Source organism: Sardina pilchardus, chromosome 20 (assembly GCF_963854185.1).
Source record: "Sardina pilchardus chromosome 20, fSarPil1.1, whole genome shotgun sequence".
NCBI lineage: Eukaryota > Metazoa > Chordata > Actinopteri > Clupeiformes > Clupeidae > Sardina > Sardina pilchardus.
Window position 1 is genome coordinate 17,015,550 of NC_085013.1, and position 16,926 is coordinate 17,032,475.

At 41.8% G+C, this 16,926-nt stretch overlaps 1 protein-coding gene across 2 annotated transcripts in view; it reads right to left on the reverse strand.

Moving 5' to 3' along the window:
- fancm (FA complementation group M) overlaps window positions 1-16,926 on the reverse strand; it is a 55,998-nt gene that overhangs the window by 18,535 nt on the left and 20,537 nt on the right. Inside the window, exons 5-13 of one of the 2 annotated variants that reach the window (XM_062522128.1) lie at window positions 11,362-11,493; window positions 10,758-10,890; window positions 10,416-10,508; window positions 10,214-10,306; window positions 9,257-9,438; window positions 6,471-6,677; window positions 5,869-6,109; window positions 3,738-3,892; window positions 3,034-3,189 (exon numbers count right to left, since the gene is read on the reverse strand). In XM_062522128.1, the coding sequence (XP_062378112.1) occupies window positions 3,034-3,189; window positions 3,738-3,892; window positions 5,869-6,109; window positions 6,471-6,677; window positions 9,257-9,438; window positions 10,214-10,306; window positions 10,416-10,508; window positions 10,758-10,890; window positions 11,362-11,493 (1,392 nt within the window). The remainder of the gene's footprint in view (window positions 1-3,033; window positions 3,190-3,737; window positions 3,893-5,868; window positions 6,110-6,470; window positions 6,678-9,256; window positions 9,439-10,213; window positions 10,307-10,415; window positions 10,509-10,757; window positions 10,891-11,361; window positions 11,494-16,926) is intronic. The other variant, XM_062522129.1, reaches the window with a different exon arrangement.

A 16,926-nucleotide genomic window follows, 5' to 3' on the forward strand; every position in this document is an offset into this window, starting at 1 on the left:
TTACATTTCTGTTTTGGCTTGTTGAAACACATTATTTGTCTTTGACTCAACTGTAATTTAGTGATATAGTCATCAAATGATACCTCAAGAATCTTGTCTGCCTGCACAATGCAAAGAAAAAAAAATGGTGCATTTCCATACTGATAGAAATTAACATTGCGAAACACTTATCTCTTCTAAAATCTTCTGGAATCGGCAAATGTGTATGAGGCTGGAATTGAGGTGGTTCAATTCTAATGAGGTCAGGGTTGGATGGAGAAAACACTTCCTTCAATTACGGGCCTAGGAACACAAAAGCTATACTGAACAGTCTCCATGACAACAAATCCAGTCAACACAGAGATCCAAAACAAGATTCAATTCTGATACCAATACCACTTTTGGGCCTCTTAGGAGTTCTTTTATTATTATATACACATTTTACATAAAATAGATAGAAATGAAATTCAGTAAAGCTCTTTTTTTTACATTTAAATGTATGTCTTGTAAAACAGCCTTTTTAGAACATCAAAGGTCCACTATGCAAGATTTTCACCTTCACTACGCCAATTTGATGGTGAACAAACTTCATCTAGCATAGCTATACAGCATAGATGTGGCCGAGTCCCTACCAAGAAAACAGCCACACAACTTCCAAGAACGGCAGCCTGCCAAAACTTGTGAGAATCATACAACATTGCATTGTCAGTAGATAAAGCTCTTTAGAGATTTTTGCCTGTTTTAAATCCTTCACCTCCACAACAAAAGCATAAATCACGAGAAGTTTGCTGTTTATAACAGCAGTTTGACACATAAATACATTGTGACTCTAAAAGGAGTTCTACAAAAATACCTAAACCTGCATAGTGTAACTTTAATAGTCTTCTTATTCTCTCATTAATGTTGACAGCAGTAGCACACCACTGTAACAGCTACAGTATATTCAGACATGCTATAGTATGACCATACTATGATACACAAAGACCAAGCATAAGTAAAATAGAATATTATCCTAATATGATTGATGATGAATAAAATTATTGACTTTGAAAGGAAAGACCAACACAATCTTCATTAAGTCATTAAATATTTGCAGCAATACTCCATTCAACCTACAAACATGGGGCTGGGCCATGCAGAGGACCTGTTGACCTATTAACTATTGACTATTATGCACCTGTTGACCTATTAACTCAATTTTGACGCAGCCATCTTTAAGGTGGTCATTAGCCCTGATAGGATCACAGAGCAGCAGAGGTGAAGTGGGTCCTTCACCACAGACTCAGAGGTGACTGAAGTGCAACACCTACATTTGCAGATATTCTCTAAGGATTTGAATCAATCTTTTTTCTTCAATTTTTTTTTCTGTACTGTTAATATCACAAATCAGGAGCAAGGCCGAGCAAAGAAGATGAGGAACATGAAGATGCAACTTTATATGTGAATCAAATCAAAACAACCCTTACAACACGACTAAAGATGTTCAGCAAAAAAACTGTGCCCCTCAAGGGAGGAAAAACAAAACAAAACAGAGCACCTGAATCAGGTCAGTGGTCTAGATGTCTGAGCTAGCTGGGGCTTTTCGATCTGCCATTTAATACCCTGGGCCTGGGTCTTTAATCCCTGCAATATGGGGTACCATTGTTGGTGACCTTTTACTGATGGATATCCAACTGTGCTGCTCTTACCGAACCAGCCAGACACATACATGTGATCCAAGCCCATGTGCTCAACCACTTTAATTAAGGTTGTGTTGGTCCAACTGATGGCGACGCGGGAGTCTGCACTGAGAGCACTTTCACGCCTCTGTGTGTTCTCTGGGCTGCGTGAGCTTTATTGTGGTTGGAGGGTAGCGATCAATAAAGAGCATCTTAGCAATATCTGCCCAACTGGGCTTTGCCACTGACCTCCTTTAGTGAATGCACCGCAATATGGGTCTTAGCCGTCAAGGCCACGATACATATTCTCATATGTGGGCTTGTGAATTTATTTTTTTTTTTTTTTAAGAATTATTACTTCATCATGTAGATCCTATTCTTCAGTGGTTCCGTGTTGGTGGAATGAGTTGCCCAGTGCTCTCCGTTCCAGCAACAGCTTTGGATCTTTTAAGAGGGGTCTTAAGGCATATTTGTTTAATATGCACTTAGTCCTTTGAGTTTGTGATGTGTTATGGTTTGTATAATAGTATTTTTGTTATAATTTGTCCATTGATAGAATTTGACATTTATTTTGCTATTGTCCTTAAATTTAGCCATACCATGCTTTAGTTATTATTATTATTATATATAATTAACTGAGCGACTTATTGATTGCTATTCTCATTTCACTGTTTTATTTCTCATTAGGTTAGTGCTTAAAATTATTGTTTTACTGAAATTATTACTATTCTCCCTATTTTGTTATTGTTCACTGTTGTTCAAAATTTAATTTGTATTGTTATTTATTTGTATGTCGCTTTGGACAAAGGCGCTAAATAACCATAACCATAACCATAACCATAACCATCATAGTTCCATTTTTCAGTCTCTTAGCATAAATGAGAAAATGAACTGAACTGAAGAACTGAAGACCTACACTGAGAGGACTATATTTTCTAGAGGCTATGAAAGTGAGTGCTTATCATCAGGACTGTCAAACATAAAGAGCTATAGAGAAGACATAATTACTGGCCCTTCCCTTTCACACTGAAGACAATAGCATGCAGACTAAATAGAGGCCTCTTACAGACAGACACCTTGTCCTTCGGAGAAACAGCCGTATTTGTCTGCTATTTAGATGTGCCTAGATGTTCAAACTGAATAGGGTTTTCATTATACAAATATATTATTAGGGTTTTCAAAGCACGGCTGCTCTTTGCATGGTTTTGTTCTTACACAGTTGTGTAACTGCAGTAACTGCTGACGCATTTACAGAATTCACTGATTTCCGGACTCTTGAGGTGTGTAGGGCTTTGTAAAAAAAAAGAACTGGTTTGTTCAAAAGGAGCCATTCCACTGTGCTGCCTTTTGACTCGGCGCCCTTCACACCCCCATCCCCCTCAGGCGCCCTCCTCACCTCCTCCTGTTTCAGGTTGTCGATCAGGTCCATGAGGGCGGTGAAGTGGAGGCAGCGATCAGAGTGGTCCAGCCTGTGCGTGTGCTGTGGCCGATTCTGCCAGTGCCTCCACTCCCAGAGAGACAACTCTCGCTTGGCTCCATCCACAGCCTCCTCCTGCAATGAGACACACACACACACACACACACACACACAAGCTCAAAGTCATGCATCAGCATGCATGCATATAAGTGAGTGCTAACAACAACCAACAAACAAACCAACAAATCCCGACGAAAAACATAACCTCCTTGGCGGAGGTAACTAGGCTTCCCTGCACAATATAATCTCTGCAGGGATAGGGAGAAGAAGATGATGAAATAGAAGAAAAAAAATAGTTCTTGGAAAGTCAAATGGGCTATAACACTCTGTTCCTGATTTTCATACCAGTGGTCTGACTGAGTCTTCATTCATTTGTGGTATCAAAATGACCATCAAGAGTCATTTCGGCGGTGAGGAAACCTTGGAAACACAACATGATGGCCATATCTAAGCTCAGCTGCCTTATGATTTCTATCCCTAAACTCTGTGTTCAGTAGCTTTCAAACTGCTGGTCAGCAGGATGGTGGGTTTGTGTTGGGTGTGTTGGGTGAACGATGTGTGGAGTGAGCCGTAGGTGAGGTGTGTGTGGTGTGTGTGCGACGAGTGAGGAGTGTGGTGTCTACCTGTGGAGGGGAATCTGTGGACAAAGACAGGAAGTGGGTCTGGGGGAGCGTTGGCTGAGGCTCGTCTTCACTCAGCCGCATGGTGGACGACCAGAGCGAGAACTCAGCTGGAGTCAGGAAGCCATCTCTTCTCTGGCTCTCCTCAGGAACTCTCACTGCATGCAGGAAACATACACATAGATAAACACAGATGCAGACACACACACACACACAAACATCAGTGAATGCTATTGCTGAGGCGTCAGCTTAACGGTCAGCCATCATGAGCAGTAATCCTTATGTGGGACAAGACAAGCGAGTCGGCCTGTGCGCGTCCACTGACACTGTGAGCATAGTGCATAGTTTATTTTGAAATGGGGATGAACTGTAGCCTGACGAGCCAGACCCACATCAAGATGTAGGGTCTGGACACTCACCGTAGACAGGGCGCAATCGGAGGGGTGGGATAAACAGTTGTCTTTCAAATTCCCTCCCCGCAATAGGATAACGCTAAACGAATCATCTTCTTGTTTTCAAATAACAGGATGCGTTACCGTCGCAACTTCTGGTCGCATGTCAGTCACCATTATGGCCCACCCACCGACTCTATACACGCTGTGATTGGAACACTGGTGCTGGGGTTTCTCAGCTCCCTGGCTCAATGGATCGTGCCTAGACTGCCCCGCCAGCCAAATTACATTTGCTGCCGCTAGGGGCGTCAGGATTTCTAGGCTAGATGAACTGCTTATGACCGATACTCAAACTGGGAAAAGACTTCAGAGAGGACCAACTGATCCTCTGTGCCACTCTGCAAAGTTAAAGTTAAATCAAAAGTTAACATTAAAGTGACTGATAATTAGCAGACACTTTCATCCAAAGCAGTGCAGACTTGCACGGGAATGAACCCCAGTCAACCCTGATGGTCGATGACATTGCCTCTGCTCCACCGTGCCTACACCACATTAACAGAGTTCAACAGTTTGCAGAACTGCATACCCTGAAAGAGTGAGTTCATTCAAAAGGAATGGAATACAAGCAGCACCCACCACATACCTCTGAAAACCTTTGGCTGTGATGAAGCCCACAGCCTCTCTACCATCATCATGCTATTAACATGCAGAGATGTGATCACAAAGGTAAAATGATGTCAATGTGTGCTTGGTATTCCATTTCAACCAGTCCCTGAGGAATGTTCAGGATCATGAGAATCTCTGCATCAGATTTCCAATTAGCTCATACTCAACAAAGTCAAAGCCATAAAGAGCCTGAATTTGGCAGCACACAGAAGGGTGATAAAAGTACATCTGTCAGCACTTAAGCAAATGAAATGATATCACTTCACGGAAAAAAAGAAAATAGAGAAAACTGCACACATATGGACAGAGAAGAGATGTCTGTTCAGTACACATTAGTAGGTAAGTGCTTCAAGCTATGGTATGTCGGCATTTTAATGACATTTTCAGTATTTTTCATGAAATTTGTGCAAAAAGCATGCATTGAAGAGTAGACAAATAGCTCACAATGATCATGTAAGTCAGTCACATCATACAGGCTTGACACCTTTAAAGATGCGCCTCTCTGAAGTCTCTTAGTGATTCCTGAGCTTTAATCAGTAGGCTTATAGAGGCTGGAAATCTGCTGCTGGCTCTCTGGAATGGCAGCCAAAAATGAGAATCACCATGAATATTGGGGTAGAACAAGTAGGTGGCAGGAAGTGGAGGAGTGAGAGGATGCTTCAAGAATCTATCAAGTGTCTCAGAGAGCATTTCCGCAGTGTTTTCAGTGTGGGAATGTGCCATTTAATGTGGATGGAGACGCTAAACATATAATAATTAGACATATTTGCATTTACCCAGCTTAATGTGGACAAGTCATAAGTCAGCCCTTTTTGAATTCTACAGCGTTCAATCAATGAGCCCCCCCCAAATACTGTAATGATTGTAGCACTACCGGTATATGATGTTTTAAGTAATTGACTGGTCTATACTGTAGTGTATATACAGTCAATGATATATACACTACCGGTCAAGTTTGGAGTCAATGTACTGGATCGTAACCTTGTATTGTGATATCATCAGATTCTGCCAATACACAGTTCAGATGGTTTGTCGGTGCATTGGTTGGACTCCATGTCTGTCCAGTGAGAGCTCACCTGCAGTGCTGGGGTGCACAAAAGACTCTCGTCCCTCTGCCACAGACTTGCGGCCCTTGCTGGCTCGCCGGCTAGTGTCTCTGGCCTCAAACTGGCCACAGGTGATGTGCATCTTGTGGAGGGTGGGGGTCAGGCCCTCGGGCAGCATGCGCGGGCTGTTGGGGAACATGTGGAAGCTCCGATTGTTCTCCAGGATGCTCCTGTTGACGCTGCGCCGATTACTCTGGCTCTGGTTGTAGGTCTGGAAGCGCAGCGGAGAGATTGGATGGACGGTTAAAAAGTCAGCAAACATCTCCAACAGGCACACATCAGTTTGGCAGTGAATCACGGCTTGACAAATGAGTGGTGAGCTGAGCTGAGCCGAGTTCCATTGGACGACGATCGACGTTCATTCCCTCATTTCATTGCTTTATAATGCAGAGAAGAGTAAAAACGAACAAACAGAAGCACACACACACACTGAAAACATCATCACACAGAAACACACACAGACAAACAAACAAACAAAGACACAAGCACACAGACTGGCACAGACACTCACACAAGCATGCACACTGGCACTCAGACACACACACACACACACACACACAGTCCTAGCTCACCCTCTCCTCGCGGCCCTCGGCCAGGATGACGACGATGCGGCCCTGGCGGCGGCGGCCTGTGCGGCCCATGCGTTGCACCAGGCGGATGGGGCTCTTCTGGGCGTCGAAGCACACAATCAGGTCCACCTCACCAATGTCCAGACCCTCCTCGCCCACACATGTGGACACCAGTGTGTTGAAGCCACCTTGTTTAAACTGTCGCACCACCTACACAATACAGCAGCACTGTTACCGATTTGTACGTAATGTATAATATAACTATTGTGTTAGCTCTTCACCCAAAGGATACCACTGAAATTATGTATATTCAATCATAACAATGACAAATGTATGTTTTTATCACAGTAACACACAGTGTCGGTCATCATGATGATAAAAGATCAGCCATTTCTGTGGCTTGCGCAGCGGTCCTAATTATGCATGAGACGTGCTCATGCAATAATCCTCGTGCTGAATGGTATGCTACCAATCCATTTTGATTAGTTAAAAAGGAACCATTCTAAAGATGTGGAGCCGGGCTGGCAGTATTTTTATACGAGCTGTTTGGAACATGATCTGATGAAGAGCCAAAGTGCTCGAAACGTCATTAACGTTTTACGTCATTGTGACATTGTCAACTCAAATAAGTGAAATAAACGGAGAGCAAGTGTGCAGATCTTCTTCTTCGTGTTGGATCTTTGACTTTTTGGCTCCAGCACATTCATGTGCGCACGTCCCCTAACTAAATGTTTGGAACATAGTAGCATGATTTGGCATCCGATTCAGACAGTGGGAACAGAAGTAGTAAAACCCTCTTGCCTGGACCCTAAGCTTAAGTTGTGGTGCTTACAGATTGGGCTTTTTGCTCAGCAGGTGACCTTTGACTGCATATGAAATTATTGAGTTGTTCTTATCTATTGATATGACCAGGATAACCAACTACAGTCAACAAAGATGGTAAGAACAGGGTTTTCTTTTAAGCGAGCTCTAGGCACGGTGCTTGGAGACTAGATCCTTTTCATCAGAACATGCCAGTCCCAGAATGGCTTGACTGCACATTTCCCCACCATCTTTATCTCATGACAGCATGAGGGCTACCAGTCTGCTTTTAAACATGTAGGCAACAGCTAAATAATTCAGCAAACCTTTAAATTTTATATTATGTCTGTGGACAGAGGGTCCTAAGGCATGATGCAGCCCAGGAAACTGAACTAAGCCTGATGTTCTGAGGCGCATTCAACTCCTATGTATCCCTCTTAAATGTTTCAGCATAGCAACCAAATCCGAAAATAGATACTTTGCTCAATAACATTATCTCATCCAACCATGTTGGTTTCTCTCACAATGTTTGTTTTTTTGAGGGCAACTCCTTCCAAGTGGTCTCAAAGACAAATGTTAGAAAGCTGCAGCTGCAGAAGCGTTTCATACTAAAACAGCCATGGTAGATGGTAGATATGCATTTAGTGATTTCTTGATAACAACAAATTAAATGTGCAGAGTACTGTGGAAAAAGTGTTCCTCTCCCTTCCCAAACTGAAGATTTTTCCAATTCATCAATCTGTTCAATGTCAAGAACACAGATTCAGCAGTTCAGGCTAACCATGCTGCTCAGAAGTGGAATTGACACCAAACCACTGGAAAGCAGAATTGATTGAAGAGCCTGGCATACCGAAATAGCTCAACATCTCAGCTGCATTCACCACAGTGACAGATTCTGCCATTGGCTATTCCCTTCTAGACTGGTGTCTGGCAGAAGGCAGGACCACAGAGTAACAGAATGAGTGCTCTCACAACATCCACCATCATAACCTACTGCCTATGAAGCATCTCCTGTGCATGAAAGCATGCAAACATGCTATGTCAGCATCAGCAATACATTTATAAGTATTGCATTAACAATACAAATACAAGTAGACAAGTACTATGGAATGTATTCTTAATTAAGTGGCACATATCTACACATCTGTCTTCATTTCAGAGTTACAAAACAATGATCCATTCACTGACTAACTAAATGTACCATACAGAGAGAATATGACTGCATATAGAAATGGACACATTCTCTATATTACTCAGCACGCAAGCATTCACAGATTCAGTCAAACTGGAACAAGAGCCCTGCTGAAAATGTATCGATTCCCTTCTGAGGTGCTAACCCCTGCCGACATCTCTGTCTCCATGGGCAACGGAAATGATTGCAGCAGGTGGAAAAATGAAATAGCCACTGAGGCCATGATCAGACAGGGCACAGACCACATGGCGGTCTGAAACCACGTTGAAAACACAATCACGTGTATTCGGCAGGTGCAGTGGCCACACATACAAAAACACATCTCTGGAGTCAAAAGATTTCACACAAATTGAAACCCTTCAATGGACCAAGCTTAACACGTGTGTAGTCTGTCAATAAATGCTGTGTGCAGACAAAGGGCACGTGTCCCAAAGCGCTTCTAAACTGATATATAAGAAAGAAGTAAGCTACTCAAGCCTCCAGATGAGCAGATTAGAACAACCACTCTAATTTAATTAAGCAGCACTTAAAAGGTGGTTTGCTCTTTGTATTATTCTAGATTCTGAGTGTAATTGGAAAGCTTTTACTTAAGCAGGAGAAATTGCATTCTTATTCCAGTTGTTTTGTGTGCAATCTCTGAAGGAACTGAATTTGAAAAGTAAATAATTTAAGAACAAATTAAGAAAAGTAGAAGGGAAAAAAGGGGGCACGGGCTCAGCACGAAGGACTTATTCTGGATGGTCTCTTTGGGTCAGCGTTTACTGGTAAGAAGGCAAGAAATAACACTGATGTTTACCTCTAGCTGCTCCTTCTGTGTGAACCCTCGCACCCCTTTGCCAGCGGAGGCCTGGCCCATGAAGGTCATGACCTTGACGAGGGGCTGGTGGCGGTTAAGCATAGTGGCGATCTCCTGCACGCTCTCTCTGAAGGAGGAGAAGATCATCACACGGGTGCTCTCCTGCTCTGTCCCCTTAGCAACTGCAAAAAGAAAAACATGCACGACACAAAGTGTGCTATTTGGAATCGTCCTTACATGCAATATCAACAAAAAAGATGATTATCATGTTCATGATCATAAGGATTTTGCAACAACACACCAACAATATGCAGTGGCTATTCAAAATGATGTAAAAATGGTAAGCAATAAAGTGATACTTTGAATAGCCCGGGCTACTTTGGACTTGAGACTTTGAATAAACAAACGACAATTGAGACTGCAAGGTCCCAAATTGAAATGAGCGGGGCTAATAGTTCAGAATGTCACACAGCTAGACAGGATGTCACTTATAAGCTTCCAGAGGTAGTTGGGTCATATTGTTGTAAATTTCAAACAATGCTGCATCATTCCACATTCTTCTCTATCAGGAGGTTATTCAATAAGCTTAACAATAAACATAAAGCCTAAGCATAAAGGCTTAGACTTAGGCTATGTCATTTTGATCTGTAAAAATGTCACATGCAGTCTTGCCTAAATTCTGATTACGACACATTAAGTATAGGCTAATATATTATAATATAATATTCCGTATTCATTATTGAATGCTTAGCTCGGATGATGTTTTCCCTCATCATCCTATTTTTAAAGCAGGGATCCCTGCGGGCATGTAATTGGGCTACGAGTTTTCAACAAGAATGGCATGTTTGAACAGGCACTGCACTAGTTACTAAGAAGGAATATGCAGAGACAATTAAACAAGCTGGAATAGTGGACTCTCAGACTTCTTCCCTCCATGAAACTGGTAGAGCTACTTGCCTGAGTTTTGGGACCATGACTGAAAGTGCTGCTGCACCACCTCATCCAGTTTCTGCAGTTTGGGATGGGTGTAGAAGAACGGTTCCTCCGGCCCTATAGCAAGCCAGCATGAATAAAGTTAGCAAAGACACCGACAAGAGGCCATGCATCTACAAACTGGAATTCTTTACATTCTTTATCATCAAATGTGGTCATAAAGTACCGGCGATGGGCTTGACAAACATGGCTTCCATCTCCTTATATAGGTCCATAAAGTCCATATTTCTCTGAAGCTCATTTCTGGCTCGAGATGTCTCTGTAATCACAGACAGACACAGACACAGATACAGACACACAGAGAGAGAGAGAAAGAGTTACCGTGAGAGACAAAGAATGAGAGAGACAGGATAATATGAGATTAAAAAAAAAAAAACAGAAATGGGACATCTACGCATTGGCAGCCATTAGTAAGCACATTTCAACAAGTCATCCATGGCCATGTAAATGTCTTTGACCTCTCCTCTAACAGACAAGGCTCTCAGAGCCCACTGCTTCCCGCTGCTACCTTTAGCTCCTCCCATGATGCCTTGTAAGAAGAGGAAGAGCGAGCGCAGCCCCATCTGCATGAGCAGCTCATAGCCGTGGTAGAGGCTGATGCTCAAGGCAAAGTCCCCCTCTATTGCACCATGCTGGGCCCCCTGTAGACAACACAAACAGGAACACATATCTTGAATAGTAATAACACCAGAATGCATGAATACAGGTAATACAACTAATGCATATTACTATAGGCGAGGATATTGACAACAAAGGTAACTTCCTGGATGTAAACACTTGACTTGTGACTTGTCAGTGACTTGAGGAGTTCAGGATTTCAACCAAGTTCAAGCCAAGTTGTTACCATTTACATCTTATGGTTCAATAAAATACCCATTTAGATAGGATCTAATACATAGATTTATTTCATGAGACCGAGTGAAAATAAGAGTTTAGAGAAAAGTATCTACGAGTCCAAGCACTGTGAAATACAGAATAACAAAATATGCACACCGATACTTAATAGAGGCAGACAATTTGCAATAGATTATATTATTTCTGTAATTTAATTCAACAACCTGTGGCTGATGCTACAATGTCATAGTAGGGTTTGGCTGCAAGGCAAGACCTACCTGAACGTGTGTGGGTGGGTTGCTACGAAACTGCTGGCGGGCCAGGATGAGTTGATATTTAGTGAGAGAGCGGAGGTCACGATGAGAGAGCAGCCGCAACTGGGTCAGACGTGCCGTGAGCCTCTCAAGGACCTGTGGATGACAACAGCAGCGGGAGATGAGGACGTGGACAATTTTCAGGGCCAATTTACTCCTGCATAATGCACTGGAGCACTGTCCTTTATTGAAGCGTTCTCATTTCAGACAGAGCAAGAAAGAAAAGCACTTCACAAAGGCCTTTCACAAAGTCCAAACACAAAACAGAAAAAGATGTCTGCTTTCGATTCAGCCGTCTGTTCAAGAAATGGGGACTAGAAGCACCAGGGTTTCATAACGCCAATTATCATGTATTGACAGAAAGCAAGGATAAGCCTTTACACAAGCCTGTCTGTCACTCACTCACATTGTTATGGTCAGGGTATACAAAAAATAAACTCTGGTATATCTGGAATATAGGATATAGGCTGAGAACTTATTCTTAGATGTTTTAGAATACAAAAAGTATTTTTCTCTAAATGCAACTTCGATGCTAACTGGAAGAATGTATATATGTGTGTATATATTGTATGGTTCTGTGGTGGATGATACTTCATACTATACTATGACTTCCAATGATTATGAAAACAGTATAATCAAAATACGAAAATAAGTTTAATGCTTTCAGCCTTCAGTTATAAATCCAGTGCATGACTTTGCTTTACAGTGGCAACTGTTGTGTTATTTGCATTTGTTTTTCAGTTAAATTGTATTTCAAATTCAATCTAATTCACTGTTTATTTTTTAAAGTTTAGAAAAATGATTACGATTTCTGCCATAATTGAGCAGCCCTAGTCCATACCCATTTCATCTACTCTTAGACTCTACTGATCCTCCACCATCACAGGCACATGATTGCTACTAGTGATATCGTCAATTCTGGCTCAGGTTCTTAACTGAGTGATATATGATGAGCGTGTTGGGGCATATCAGATAAGAATTAAACAACACCTGTTAAGTCCATTGACCTTCACCAATCTGTCCACAACAGCACTTCTAATATATCAGTGTTCAGCAGCTCAGAAAAATATTGTGATGTCCAGCATGATTCCAGCTCACTTAGCAGAGCTGGCAAAGAACTAGATAAGCGTATAGGTAGGCAGATTGTTTTGTTGCTGTTGTTGTCTTTTTAGTTATATTTCATTAATAGGTTTCTGAAAGCATATGTATACAAGGGGTAGAAGTACAATTGAGAGTTAAACTCTTTGCTTCCATATGGCAGCACTTGTAGCAACATTAATTAAGCTCCGACAATCATCACACGAGCCTTTCTTGAGCAACACAAGAGGGATGACATAGCATTGATGGATGTCAATCGAGGAATGGGCCACTGTAGTTAATGAAGTCCTGAAATGAATTGTGGGGCAGTCATTATTTTTTGCCGTTTCATAAAGCCTGTCTCCGCTCAACCACTCTGAGTCACAGACAAAGCAGCCAGTTGAAGCAGAAATAGGCTTTCCTACCAATCATTACATAAGAAGATTACTGGGTAAAATTAAATCAACCCTCCGAGGACTTTCTTTCTCACTCTCATACACAAACACAAACACAAACAAATAGAGCCCCATGAACCTCCCATGTTTAGACATTTTGCATGATTTTAGCATGGTAGGGATCGTTATGGATGAATGACTAGGTTACGACTCTGCAAGATCATCATCCATCTTCACAGATGTATTAAAACACAAACCTACAAACACACACACATACACACACACAAATAAATAAAAACAAACACAAGATATGAAAGTCAGTCACAACGATCACACAGTCAGTCAGTCACACGTACGTGGGAGAATTGTATTTATAGTTATGGTGACTCAAGTGTGCACAGCTCATCTGGTGCTCTTTAGAAGCCAGGACATCCTACAACAGATCAGCAAAGACTCTCATAGCACTCGACATTTAAAATATCACACAATTTGCCCAAATAAAGCAGGAGGCTTCCGTTAAGAGAGAGTTGTGATTATAAGAACAGCTCTGTTTATATGATAACCATGTCAATGTGAAATTGTGATAGATTGTGAAAGAAACATGACAGAATAATGCAATGTTACAGCTTTTCTCCTCTTCAGCAGTCCAAATACCAGTTTTCCTTCGGAAACATAACCTTACACTCATAAGCTTCATCCCAAGCCAAAGCAAGTTGCAGCACAGCCAATTCCTTCAAAATATAAACCTACCCTCCCAAAATACTTGAGAGAATGTGTCATACTACTTCAAAGAGAGTCAATACCACTACAGCATCTTCCAATCCTACTCTCCATGTCCAAATCCTCAACTTCATTAGACACAGGCACCTGGGTAATGATGGAGAGAAAATCTAAACACCCTCAGCTAAAACACATGCATATTCTTGCAGAATCAGAATTAAAATTAAGGGTAAAAATTCAGATATCCGAAATTAGATTTTAAACAACCAAGAAAAAATGTGTCCAGGCATGCTGACAAATGAATATGAACAGATGGATAGGGACATAGGGACACACACACACACACACACACACACACATGCACACAGACGGACAGACACGCACACACAAATAAACCAAAACAAACACAAGATATGAGAGTCAGTCTTATCTTAGACAGTCTAAATAGAGATGATGACAAAGTCATAATAACCTACATACACAGACAGAAAACATAAATAACATCAGAAATTACATTTCAGGAGGACATTCTATCTACATTTTCATAGTTATGCATATGATGGCATCGACATTATATCAACCTCAATTGAAACTAGATTCAATTCTGCTATTATTATTTAAAATAATAATACAAAAAGACATTTACAAATAATGTACGAAAAAAACAGACACCACATACCAAAGTATGTGGTGAATGTTGCCAAACAGCTACTGGCCCTGAGGACCTTATTTCTGAGAAGCAATGCAGTTGGGATAAAAAAAAAATAATAATAAATAATAATTTAAAAAAAACAGAGCCAGAGACAGACGTCACTAACACAGTACCATATGCGCCTCAGCACGGGCTGGAATTTTACTCACTCTGTAACCAGGTGCACTGCCGGTGCCTACCATGGGCATTTCGCTTTTTTGGCAGGGCACAAAAGGTGGGTGCGTTTAGCGGTCAGAGGAAGATTAGGATTGAGATTAAAAAGGGGACAGATTGAGGTGTCCCGGCCCTCGCTGCAGGTAGCCACAGGCAGGCAGAGGGAACACTGGCGCAGGATCACACAGACTGATCATCAGATATGCGTTTTCACCCGGGGACTTGCTCAGGGACATGACATTTAGGGACGCCGTTGATTAGGCTGGGGGATTTGACAAGCAAATGATGGGAGAGATTCCCAGTACAAATCCGCCTTGTTTGTTTTTATCTTAACCATCAAAGCGCTCCTTCATCTAGGGACATTTCTGCATGTTGTGTGCATACGCAAATACAGACTGACAGGAGAGATGAAGAAACAGATGGAAGAGAATGATGGGCAGACATACAGACAGAGAGAAACAGACTGGATCCTATCTGTCTGTGAAGACTAACTGAGAAACGGGGGAGCGGGGCCTGCACCATGTTCATGCCAGCAACAGCAGATAATGCACTGGGCATGCTCAGTAAAGGAGAGAGATGATTGGATCGATAAAGTGGAGCCAGCAGACACAGGCGTTGAGCCAGCAAAGCGTGCATGCGCATTTATTAATATCAGAGCAGCCACAGGAGCAGACAAGCAAGCAGTCAGGCAGGCAGGCAGGCCGGCGTGGAGAGATGGTCACCCTGCATGTCTGCTATGGACACAAGAGCTCCATACGCTGGGATGCAAACAAGTGAGGGGTGAAAAAAATGAGTATGTCCGAGGAGTTGGGGGTGTTAGTCAGTGAACCAGTGACCGGGCTGTATGGGGGGAGGTGAATGTTACACAAATGTTATAGGAAGCCGGCCTATGCTACTGACTGACACACTGAGTGGTCAGCCCCACCCTTTATTTAAAAAGATCTTGTATTTGCATGAATCGCACAAGTGACCCATTTTGGCATGACAAAAGTGAGTTTCACTTAAACGTCAGCAGTTTGCATCTCTCCATAATGTTATGAGCAGAGAGCAAGCAGAGAGCAAGCAGTGAACAGAAAATGGCATGCTTGGAAGATATCTATATCTATGGGTTTAGTTCAGGAAATATTACAACACATCACTGTAGCAAATATTGTAGAAATATTGTTTGAACAGGCTCTTTGCATGTTTGTGTATTGTTGCAGGAAGATTTTGTAAAGTCATCCATTCAGGCTTAGAATGTAGTCTGGGTGATGTGCAGTGTCTTATTGGATGTTTGTATGGGAGTTTCCCCAAGCACTGAGCTCAGCCAGGTGGATGCTGTGGGAGCTCAGTGTGAGACTGCTGGTGTTTGGGTTTTGTATCAAGAGTAAGATGCTTGCTGCCATAATCCCTTCAGCTCTACTCTACGTGGTAGACAGGCAGGGCTGTATGGCAGTTGGCTGCGTCAAAACTGCACTAGTACCCGTCCCTGAGCTCATAGTCCCTTACGCACACGGATGGATGCACACTCGCACACACAGGCACAATCCCCTTGCACAAACGCTGACACTAATGCAAGGGGCAGACAACACAGACAATTAGTAAGATGGCTAACTAAAAGCCACACACCATGCGCCCAAAATTCACTCAAATACATGAATTCTTTAAGTTATTGGATGTAGATATTTGGCTGTAGAAATGTTAGCTATTTTTCATTTATTCTTAATTGTTAGAGATTAAATGTAACTGCAATAGTGTGCTATAAAGTGGATGTGACAACCATAGATATATATATATATATATATATGGTGACAACCTCCATCCCTCCTTCAACAAGGGAATTTGGGATTCTAATAAAAGAATGTATAAGATTCTAAAATTCCATGCACTATGGACACAAACATTCTTTAGATTGTACCTTGTACAACATTCTAATTCTAATAACCAAAACAAAGCGCCTACAGGATAAAGAAATCTGACTCAATCCAGTTACTTAAAAAGAAAAAAAAGGTATTTGAGTCAGATATTAGGGGTGTCATTACCCTTCCTCATTCAAATGAATGTTCTACATGTTTAAGCGTTTTATCATCATAGCCATTAGAGAAGAGGACACTTTATGGTGCCTCAAAGACAGTCGTCAGCAAAAGCAGTACATTACTTGTTTGTAGGTTTGATCACTGATGATAATACAATAACGCCAGGGGTCGCTATTTAGTGGTAATTGGAAAAAAATGCAACTTTATTTTTCCCCAACACAAATCTATCTAGGTACAAATGTAACCTATATCCATACCATAGATCCATATATTGTATTAAGATACCGTTTATCAGTATCCCATGGCCATAATAATGGTCGAATGACATTCTTGCTGACTGATTCCTTTTGTGCTTTTATCCGAAAATAAACGCAATGTACTGATCATACCATTAACATTAAACTGTCAGGTGAGACATTTCACAAGTTCCGAAGTTGATATTCGTTGACAACCTGAA